Source organism: Mandrillus leucophaeus, unplaced genomic scaffold, assembly GCF_000951045.1.
Source record: "Mandrillus leucophaeus isolate KB7577 unplaced genomic scaffold, Mleu.le_1.0 Scaffold347, whole genome shotgun sequence".
NCBI lineage: Eukaryota > Metazoa > Chordata > Mammalia > Primates > Cercopithecidae > Mandrillus > Mandrillus leucophaeus.
The window spans coordinates 1974172-1985798 of NW_012103665.1; the positions used below are offsets into that span (position 1 = coordinate 1974172).

The window sequence follows — 11627 nt, forward strand, 5'->3', positions numbered from 1 at the left end:
TAATCTTATACATAGAAAACCCTGAAGATTCCATCAAAAAACTGTTAGAACTAATAAATTCAGTTAAGTTGCAGGATACGAAATCAAAAATCAATGGCATTTCTATACCAACAATGAACGATCTTAAATAAAAATTAGGAAAACAATGCTATTTACAATAGCACCAAAAAGAATAAAAGACCCTGGAATAAACTAAGAAAGTGAAAGGTCTGCATACTGAAGACTACAGTACTCTGATTTGTTACTGTTCCCCAATATCATAAAAACAAGGCTTAGATACTGTTTACTAAAGGATTTTATTATCTCCTATAGTTATGGCTGAAATCATTTTCTCTGTTTTCCCCTTATTTGTCACTAAACAATGTAGCATGAATCTGTTGGAAAAGAGGTTCCTTGCCTTCCAGACTATTCATTTTAAATATGTCAATACTAACCCCTTAAGTATAGAAGTTTATTACTACACCACAGTGAATGAAAAACATTAAATGTGGAAAAGGCTTTTAAGTAGATATTTATTATTTTTGACACCTTGTATCTCTTTTCCTTACAACAATTTTGTTTAACTACTTCCCCCCTATTCCATATGGTGCCATCCAATCTTCTTATCACCATGCCTTTCATCTCCTCTATCCTTTCTAGGCATAGGGATAACATGATACCACATTGACAAATCAGAATGCTCATTCCATTTGGCCACCATGATTGATTTTAGAAATGAACTTGAAACTCAGACTAAGTCCATAAGCATTTTCCTTAAGACCTGAATATGGAGGCTGGAAGAAAGATATTTTTCTTTCTCTAGGATGACAAGTTATAATATGCCTGTAGGCTTTGAGATCACTTTTTTATGACCTTTGGGCTTCTTGGATCAGAATGTTCATTTTCTTCCCCTGATTTGGGAAGTTTTCAGCCATTACTTCTTTTAATACGTTCTCAGTTCTCTTCTCTCTTTTCTTCTGTGATGCCAGTAATGAGTATATTGTTCAGCTTGATGGTGTCCCATAAGACCCTTGGGCTTTTTTCACTCTTTTTCATTTTAATTTCTCCTCTAACTGAATTATTTCCAATGACCTGTCTTCAAGTTCATTGATTCTTCTGATTATTCTAGTCTCTTGTTGATGTCCTGTCGTAAATTTTTTCAGTTCAGTTATTGTGTTCTTCAGTTCCATTTCTTTGTGGTATTTTTAAATATACTCTATCTCTTTGTCAAAATTCTTAGCTTTTTTCATGCATTGTTCTCTTGACTCTGGTGAGAATCTTTATGAGAGCTATGCTGGATTCTTTGTCAGGTAAATCACATAACTTTATTTCATTAGCTCAGTTTCCAGAGATTTATCTTGTTCTTTGGTTTGGAACATCTTTGTATGATTCTTCATTTTCCATGGCTCTTTGTGTTTGTGTCTGCACATTAGACAAAGCAGCCACCTGTCCTGGTCTTCACAGGTGGCCCTCAGAGGAGAAGACCCCCACCAATAAGTCTGCCCAGCAACTTTGGGGCCTTTAACAAATCATTCCTTCTCCAGGGAAAAGTAGGCAGCCATGATTTTTGTCCTCTCTGTGCTGAACCAGGAGTGAGGGAGTAGAGGGCAGGGTGCCATGTCATCTACTGGTCTAAACGTCTGTCTCTGTCCTTCCCCAGGTGGCTAGATTGTACTAATTCTGTCAGAGCTCCAAGACTGACAAGATAGAAGCCAGTCCTCTGAGGAATCTCCTCAGAAAAGTTGGAGGTCCTGGATATGTGAACCAACTCCTCTCACCTGGGAGAAACTGAGTACTAGGGAGTCTCTTGCTGACTATATGGCACGGTGCTGGGGTTAGGGGTTCGGACAAGGTGGTATCTCAAATCTCTCTACCAGCTTTGGTGAGTCTGGTTTTTGCATTTGCTTGGAGTGCAGGAGTCTTTTAGTTTCTGGATTCCTCACAAAGGAATTTAGCCATGAATTTTTGCAGAGTAAGTGTGTTTGTAGATTAAAGAAGGATGCAGCATTTGCTAATACAACATCTTGCTGATGTCACCTGCCCCATTATCCAATTATTTTAAACTTCTGCTCAGTAAACTTGTTGGTGCCAGAGGAAGAAGCAAACGTTTATAATCCCCTAGGTGGTAATCACTATCAGGATTATAGAAAAAGGTTTAGGACTGCTGCCTTAATTCGGGTCTTATCTTTTCTCATTTAAACTGTTTGTAACCAGACTAAGGTGTTGAGTTTAGGAATGCACACTTCAGTGATGAAAGTATAGCTATAAACAAGGAGGTAATTGCTTTAAGCTTTAGGAGAATTATAACTATAGTGGTACAGGAAAAAGTTAAAATTGAAGTGGGGTATAAGGAGAGTTTCTGTGAAGCATGGAAAAATTTCTTCACCTAATGGGAATTACAAGGGTGTTTGCCTTACAACAATTCTTTCAGAGTAGCAGTTCTTTTGTAAATTCCTTAAGATTTCTATATACAATATTATGTCACCTGAAAATTGAAATTATTTTATTTCTTTTCTAATCTGGATGACTTCTTTTTCCTTTTTTTGCCTAATTGCCCTAGCTAGAACCTCCAGAACAATATTGAATAAAAATAGGGACAGCAGGCCAGGCACAGTGGCTCATGCCTGTAATCCCAGCACTTTGGGAGACCGAGACGGGAGGATCACAAGGTCAGGAGATCAAGACCATCCTGGCTAACATGGCAAAAATTAGCCAGGCGTGGTGGCGGGCACCGGTAGTCCCAGCTACTCGGGAGGCTGAGGCAGGAGAATGGCATGAACCTGGGAGGCGGAGCTTGCAGTGAGCCAAGATAGTGCCACTGCTCTCCAGCCTGGGCAACAGAGAGAGGCTCTGTCTCAAAAAATAATAATAATAATAATAATTAGAGACAGCAGCAGCAGATATCCTGTTAGTTCTTGTATGGGGAAAGCTTTCAGTATTTTTGTTGTTGTTTGTGTTGTTTTGTTTTTGAGACAGAGACTCACTCTGTCATGTAGGCTGCAGCGCAGTGGTACAATCTTCTGGACTCAATTGATCCTCATGCCTCAGCCTCCTAAGTAACTGGGATAACAGGTGCATGTTACCACACCTGGCTAATTCCTTTTTAAAGTTTTAGTAGAGACAAGATCTCACTATGTTGTCCAGGCTGGTCTCAAACTCCTGAACTCAAGCAATCCTCCTGCCTCCACTTCCCAAAGTGCTGGGATTATGGGCATGAACCACCGTGCCCAGCCTGGTATATGTTTTGAAATCAGGAATTGTGAGTTCTCCAACTTTTTAAAATCTTTTCTAAGATTATTTTGGCTATTTTGGGTCCCTTTCAATTTCTTACGAATTTTAGGATTAACTTGTCAATTTCTTAAGCCACCTGGGATTTTGATAAGAATTGTATTGAATCTGTAGAGCAATGTTAATTTTTTTTCATCCATGAACACAGGTTTTATTTCCATTTATTTTGATGATTTTAAATTTTTTACCAATGTTTTATTGCTTTCAATGTACCAGTCTTGCACTTCCTTTGTTACATTTTTTCTATGTATTTTCTTCTTTTTGATACTATTGAAAGGGTGTTCTTTTCTTAATTTTATTTTCAGATTTTTCATTGCAAGTGTGTAGAATACAATTTATATCTGTATATCGATCTTGTATCCTGCACCCTTGCTGAAATCATGTATTAACTCGAATAGTTATTTTGTAAATTCCTTAGGATTTCTACATACAATATTATATCATTTTAAAATTGAAATCATTTTATTTCTTTTCCAATCTGGATGACTTTTTCTTTTCTTTTCTTTTCTTTTTTTGCCTAATTACCCTATGTAGAACCTCCAGTATAATATTGAATAAAAATAGTGACAGCAGATATCCTGTTAGTTCCTGTTGGGGGAAAGCTTTCCGTCTTTCACCTTTAAGTATGATGTTAGCTGTGGGTTTTTCTTTTTCTTTCTTTTTTTTTTTTTTTTGAGACGGAGTTTTGTCTTTGTTTCCCAGGCTGGAGTACAATGGCATGATCTCAGCTCACCACAACTTCCACCTCCTGGGTTCAACCGATTCTTCTGCCTCAGCCTCCCGAGTAGCTGGGATTACAGGCAGGTGACACCACACCTGGCTAATTTTTTGTATTTTTAGTAGAAACGGGGTTTCTCCATGTTGGTCAGGTTGATCTCGAACTCCTGACCTCAGGTGATTCGCCCAACTCGGCCTCCCAAAGTGTTGGGATTACAGGCGTGAGCCACCGCACCCGGCCAGATGTGGGTTTTCATAGATGCCATGTGTTAGGTTGAAGAAGTTCCTTTCTCTTCCTAGTGTGTTGATTTTATTACAAAGGGGTGTTGAATTTTGCCAAATGATTTTTCTGTGTGTATTGAGATGATTGTGTGGTTTCCGTCTTTATTCTATTAATATGACGCATTACACTGATGGTTAAATCAATCTTGCATTCCTGGGGCAAATCCCACTTGGTCAAAGTGTATAATCCTTTTCATATGTTGTTGGACTCAGTTATCTGGCATTTTGTTGAATTTTTTTTGCATTTACAATTTAAAAAGATACTGGTCTATAGTTTTATTTTTGACGTATTTGTCAGAATTTGGTATTGAGATAATACTAGTTATAGACGATAAGGTGGAAAGTATTTCCTCCTCTTCTATTTTCTGGAAGAATTTGTGAAGAATTTGTACCAATTTTTCTTTAAATATTTGTTAATATTAATCACTTAAGACATCCTAAATTGGGCTTTTCTTTCTGAGAAGTTATTTGATTGCTTATTTAATCTCTTTACTTGTGATAGCTCTATTCAGAGTTTTATTTTTTCTTGAATCATTTTCAGTAGTTTGTTTATTTATAGGTGTGGTGGACACCTGCATAAACCAGATGAAATGTCACCAAAATTTGGTTTAAATGCTGAGACTGATGATGTTACACATACCCCAAGAGAGTATGAAACATTTATTACTCACATGAGGCTTTTTGTGGAGAGCAGCTCACATCTCCTAACCTGGTCTGAAAATGACTTGAGAGAGCCAGGAAAGGAGACTGGCTTGGGCTTTTTATGATGGTTAGAAAGTATGACTTGGAAGAGGATTCCCACAGGCAGGCAGGGCCATGCGTGGTTTGATCATACTGCATTTCCCCAGGGTTTGTTCATACTGCATTTCCCCAGGGTTTGTTGTTGTTTCTGTGTTTAATGACTTTTCTGAACGAATCTGTGAAGTCTGTATTTTTTGTTGTGTGTGGACACTAAAGTCTCTGCTTGGTTAGTGGTCATCTAGTAGTTGGACAGGGATTTCCTCAATGATTGGAACCAATCATTCAACCAGTCTCTGCCAAGGAGCTGTGTGTGAATGCTGAGGCACACTCAACACTCCGCCAGGCAATTGACAACTCTGCATTCCCTTCACTTATGGCTTGTGCAGAGCCTCAAGACCAGCTTGAAGTGACAGCTTAAGGCTTTCTTGGGTCTTTCCTGAGCATGCGCACAGTCCTGGGCATGGATGGAGTCCTATTGTTGCATTTGGCAGTCTAGATTGCCAATAGCACTTTGGAGCTTTTCAAAGCCCCTATGAAAATCTCATTTTCCAGCTTCTTTTAAGCTTTTTATTTAGCCAATTGCTTTCCCCAACTGTTATACATTGCCCCAGGCAGCCACAAAGATAATCAATTGCCTCTAGTTGTTTTGACAAAGTTTTTCACACTGGGAAGCTTCCAGTCAGGTCAAATAAAGGTAGCCTTGCAAGTGGAGCTTCCACGGCCTGCCAAACAGGTCAAAATAATGACAATTGTCTAGGAGTGGGACTTTGAAAGAACTCCAACTCCATCCTGCCCCACGCTAATTGCTGGCTGTTGGTTTCAAAGCTATTGTGGAGCTGGAGAGGGGCAGATGAGAATAGTGCAAGTTACACAGTGCTCACAGAGATTTCGTCTTTTTCTTGAATAAGTGCTCTGCAAATTGCTACAGGTCTTCAGTTAATTTCCAGAGCTGTAAGAAGTTGAATCTATTTTTGCCAGATTCTCACTGGTTTTATGGAGGAGAGACTCTTTGGGGGTCCTTAGCATTGTTGCTGACATCCTCCCACATACTTTTTTTGAAACTTCAAATGCTCTTCCGTGTCAAGTCCCACTCACCTTTCAGGCCTTGTACTTTTCCTCTTGGTTGTGGCTTTTCTGAGAACACTGTCTCTTTGGTACTTGCTTCCATTTTCCCCCTCCAAGTCCAAGAAGACCATAACAAAGAGTGGTGGCGAAGAGGCTTTGACTGAATGCTTCAGTTCTCGGGCTCCTGACGATGCAACTATAATCTCAGGGTGGCCTTAATCGCTAGATGTAAACAATCTAGTTAGATCTATTTTTAGAGTGCTGTGTTATGTTCTTAAAAGAACAAACCAATGAAAGTTGCTCACAGTTTTGCAGTGTTTAAGGACCCAGTGCCACAGTAAGACCATGCAAGTTCACTGCTTTCAAGCAGTGATCATGGTACTACCTCACTGAGCTACCGTGAACATTGAGTGGGAAATAATTCAAAGAAAATCCTTAGCACAGTGTCTGGCGTAACCATCCCACACATAGTTGCTGGGATTTTCATGATCGTCAGAGCACCTATACCTAACAGAAATCTTGTATTATATATCTGAGTAGAAAGGGACCTCAGAAATTGACGAGTTCACAATTGCACACCAAGGGCAGTGACTTACTCTACCTCACATCCCTGTTAAATGATATCTAGCCTGTGGTTTAGTATTTCCAAGGACAGGAGTTCACCATCTTTTAAAGGCACCTCATGGTATTGCCAATCACTCCTATCATCAGGAATTTTTTCCTTCTACTGAGTCCCAAATTTTTCTCCTGTTCTTACCCTGAAACGCCCTGAAATGAAGTTATTATCATTTCTGTGTGATGGCCCTTCCATCTCTGGGCCTCCCTTATAACATTCTATAGCTCTTCTTTCTAGGTGTGCTCTAGGGAAGAGGCTGGTGCTTCCAATTGCAGACCAGCTCTCCCTTGCCACAACCTGAGGTATCCTATGGCAATAAGCAAGGTCTGAAAGGCCTAGGCAAAAGGAATAAATTCCACTGAAGATCATGGCAATCCAATTCTCTTTTCTACCTCCCTTCCCAGGGTAAGTGCATCCCTGCTCCACCTCTGCCCTAGGAACGCTACCAAACACAAACGCACGCTCACACACACAAAAAGAACAGGTTTAATTTATTAGTTGCTCTTTGGCAAAAGCTATATAGAACATTATTGGGGTGAAAATTAAATTCTAGTTACAGATTCATGAAACTTGAAGCCAGATTAGTTTTATGAGACTATCAACTCCCCTTTCATCCTCCTACACAGCAAGGTACCTCAATCATAGTCTATATAATTTTTTACTGTTTTTAAATGATTAAAGCAGACATAATACATAATGCAGTTGATATTAAATATCTTGAGGAATGACAAATCAATAGATCTACTTTCACTCTTAAGCATTAACTGGTCATTTATAAATGTTCTGTTTATCCACTTTTCATTTTAGATTTTCTCCTTAAAAGGACTTTATGTCTGAGCTATTCGCCATTATCTGCTATTTGTTTGTATACATACATCGTAAGTCTTCCAAAATAGCATTTAAAGTCTTTCTTAATATTGCTTTAGAAATGTTAACCTTTAAGGAACATTCAATTTAAAAAATAAAGGTTCAGGCACTGACTCAGTAACACACGTTCAGATGGGTCAAGATTTTGCTCCCCCTGACCAGATAAGAGACTCCAACAACATACAATGTGCCAGCTTCTTCTTTGCCCAACTCAGAGAAAGTCATATAAAGGAGAAAAAGAAAACATGCTTGCAATCACAGTGACCAAAGGATTTGAATTAATAATTACATTAAATAACCATAACTTTTCATTTAACTACTCACATTCCACACAGTGGAAATTATCCTCTCCTCCAGATTTTTCACTTACACTCTTAACTTTGAAGAACTACAGTAACAAAAAACAACTTACAGACTTCCAGGATGTGTGTTTCTTTCTTTTAATGCCAAGCACAAAGTGTACATCGTAAAATTCATATCTGGTGTTTGGCATTATTTTAATAGGTACAATCAAGATCGCAAATATCTTGCCATAAAAATATTCTACTATAATAATGAAAAAATATATCATGACATCATCAGTGACTCGAATAAAATATGTCACAGATATGGCATTTTCAATGAAAGCTGGAAGCCACACCACATTTGTACTAGTCTTAATATAGGCACAGTAAGAAGAATAGACATTTCCCTCTTTGGCTAGTGCTGTGCTTTTAGGGTAGTTATGCTGCTGGTTATTCCAGTGAAGTTAGTGTTGAGGAAATTCTCTTTACTTGAGCCAAATCTGCACTTATATGCAAGACTGTGGTACAAGCTCCTAAAAAAAGATTACTGCTGCCAACTTAAGTCATCTCTGCTAACAAAATTGCATGCTTGTGGCAGAGTTAAAACAACAAGAGAAATTCAGTGTGTGCTGGTTCTGAATGTCATTTTTCCTCTCTGGTGTGGTTTTACATTTTCAGTTTCGTTCCCTTTTCCTCTCGCCCACGCTCAAAATTCTGCCTTGGCATTTGTGTGCTTCATTAAATCCACTCTGTGCTTTATTGTTGGAGAATATGGACAATACAAAGATTTGGGGCAGGGTCATACAGTGTATACAAAACCCACACACTATGTGTTTGGACAAATTCGCCTAGTGTGAGAATCATCAGTAGTGAGTTTAAAAGTTTGAAAATTAGACCCAACATTTTGGGCGTTTAAAATATCTCCCGCCTTGAAATGGCTCCTGTTTAGTTTGTTAGATGGGAGAGCACTGGATCAAAATAAAAACAGCTTCTCGAGTTGCAAGGGTTCTCTGAATGCCAGAGCCTTGATGGGCAACCGAATCTCAAGTCTGCAGTGTTTGTTTTCCATATTACATAGGACTTGGCTAGGAGGCTGAGGCGATACAAAGCAAAAAGAATATTCAGGGAGTTTGTATATAAAACCTCAGGCTTGAAGAAAACAGGTTAACCAAATCCAAAGTGCAATAAGGTTCACCCACCCTGCACTTTGGCCCTTAGATAAATCCTAAGTAGGCATTGCCAGTAGGCCAAGTTTAATCAGAGGACAGTGCCTACCAGTAGATACTGAATAGTTACAATCAGTAGCAGATGAACAGCTAATACACCCGGATGCTATGCTCTCCTAACAGGGTCCGCTCGATCCTCAGTGAGCACATAAAGGGAGGTCATATCCCTTACATCTCTACCAGGTATTCACACCTAACTACTCTCTAGCCAGAAGCAATTCCCTTTATTTCCTCACTCTCCTCCTCTTCTCTCTAGCCCAATCTCCTGACAACGGTTAAAACAAAAAGACCCCAAAAATACCTCTTGCTAAAACAGAGTAGTCCCTAAACTCTCTCATCTTAGGCTACTGTCAGGTACACTCAGCACCGGCAGAATCTTTATCAGTCAGGTTAGTGGCTCTCAGAAGCATTATGGGAAATACTGAACTGGAAATAAGCGGATTTTAACCACGAAAAAGGAAAGCTATTAGGAATTTCAGCCTCTGAGATTTTGTTTACTTCCTACCCCTATGCAGAGTGTTGTGAACTGCCTCTCTTTCCCATCTGAGGGGACATAGCAGAGGGCTTGGTTTGGTTTGGCTGACTTGCTTGGGTCTGAACACAGGAGTGGTCAATGTATGTTTTCAGTTTGGTGTTAGGTTTGAGCAGATCGCAGCAACGGCCAGAGTTCATCACTTTCTGGCAATCTCATTTCTCCTCTGTTCACTTGGGTTCTGTTAAATAGTAGGAAAAGACTTTCTCAGAAGCATGGGCCTCACTGTGTTCTGGTATTGGCCTTTCAAGCTTCTGCAATGTCCCTACTGTTGCTGGGCCTGATTTGGCCTCACCCTCCATCCTCCCTTTCTCACTCCACTATCCTGCTTGTCCTTGCCCACACCGGCCTCTCCCAGAGTCTGGAGGGTCTTCACAAAATGAAACACACTTGCATCATGGTTAAGTGAATTAATTTAGAAACCTTGGCAAACAAGAGATTAGACTGACATAGTCACTGACAACTTAAGAAAGGATGGACTGTGGGGAGGAGGAGGAGAGGAGGATGCAAGCACAGGTTAGAAAGGACTTTTCCATATTGAATGCAGCACTAAAACAGGTCTCTTGCCCTCAGAGGAGCCTCTTCCATGAACCTGCATTCCGAAGGGAGATTCCGGTTCCCAGGAGGGCACAAAAACACAAAGGCAGAACCAGACCATGGCCCCGCCCCTTTAGATGTGAGCTGGGGTGATGCGGGTTCCTGGTACATCCCCATTAAAGCAGATATGTTTACAAAATAGGAAGTGCTCTCTAGCCGAGACTGTGTTTCCTCTGGTGTCTAAAAACACCCACAGGCACCCGTCCACACTCATGCACACAAACTACGCACAAGCAGGCTCCTGCCAGGAGGCAGCTGGGGGTTCTTCTGGCCTCTAGGTTTAAGCCAAATAAGAATCTGATTGTTTTAGGTCTGGGACTTCCTGGGGCTGCATTCCTAGGACAGGCTGGGTGCACCTGGATTTGGCTTAATCCAAATCGATGGATATGCAACGACACTGCTTCACACGTGTGACTCTCTTCTTCTTGGTAGGTGGCTGTAGTTCAGGGCAGTTGAGTGTGACCATCATGGTAGTGAATTTCTTGGGCTTGCAGAAGGAGCAGGACTGAAAGGAACCTTCCTCCTTCCGGATGTGCCTGGGGATGTAGAAGGAGTTGCACTGGCCGTAACAGAAGCGGTTGATGATGGTACGACTGTTGCAGCCTTCCTCGTGGATGGTCTGCTTAAGCGGCTGGGTTTTGCACCAGTCTCGCTTCAGGTATTTGCGCTCGGTCACATGCAGGGCCTCTTGGCTGGACTCCAGCACCTCCTCCCCCGGCATGGCAGTGCCCCGCCCTTGGCCCCGCCCGCGGTTCCTGGAGCCAGGCTGCTGGGGCGACTGAGTCTGCTCTGAGTCATTGTGCTGAGCCTTGTCTGGCGGGGGGATGGCACCTTGGGACCCTTTCTTTTTCCCTTCAGCAGCCGGCAGCAGGGTCCCCAAGAGGAGAAGCAGGGCTCCCACCGTGTAGGCTGTGCGGCTCATACTAAAGGAAGCAAGCACAGAGAGGGGAAGACACAAAAAACATGGCAAAGTTAATTTAAAAATTAATAGTAGCACCCAGCATTTCAATGCACTCGTTAAACACTTATGTAAAACATTCCATTTACTTCTCACAGTACCTGTATGAATTAGGTACTATTATCTCCACAACCCAGCCATCAATCCATGGAGTAACTCCCCCGGAGTCCCACAGTGACTAAGTCAAGTTTTAAACTCAGCCCCCTAGGGCCAGCTCTTCTCTGCACCTATTCTCACAAGAACTTCTTCCTGGCCTCTGGCACCAACCACATTTGACTTTGTATTGCGTTCACTTAACCATATTCATTCTTGTATTTGATAATATTTAGTAAGCTCCTACTGTGTTAATGCCACATGACCTTTGCACCTTTTGAGGGGAACTCATTTTCTATTTTGTTTTACAGCAGGATGAATTAACCTCTCTGCCCAGAGGACTTCATTCCTCCAGAAATGTCCCAGTCTTTTCTCCCCAGCT

General features: G+C 40.9%; 1 protein-coding gene across 3 annotated transcripts; it reads right to left on the minus strand.

The window, feature by feature from the left end:
- Nucleotides 1-7163: 7163 nt before the first annotated feature.
- On the minus strand, nt 7164-11119 carry GREM1 (gremlin 1, DAN family BMP antagonist). 3 transcript variants are annotated; one of them, XM_011989120.1, is made up of 2 exons: nt 11090-11119; nt 7164-10879 (listed from the first exon to the last, which is right to left on the minus strand). In XM_011989120.1, exons 1-2 carry the CDS (start codon nt 11114-11116, stop codon nt 10562-10564), a joined length of 345 nt encoding a protein of 114 aa, XP_011844510.1. In that variant the 5' UTR covers nt 11117-11119; the 3' UTR covers nt 7164-10561. The 3 variants fall into 3 exon arrangements, with proteins under 3 accessions (XP_011844510.1, XP_011844509.1, XP_011844508.1); XM_011989119.1 differs by having other exon boundaries at nt 11003-11119; XM_011989118.1 differs by having other exon boundaries at nt 7164-11119.
- Nucleotides 11120-11627: the final 508 nt, after the last annotated feature.

What these genes read in the sequence shown, in the direction of transcription:
- GREM1 (XM_011989118.1), bottom strand. Translation starts at nt 11,116, where the DNA reads ATGAGCCGCACAGCCTACACGGTGGGAGCCCTGCTTCTCCTCTTGGGG.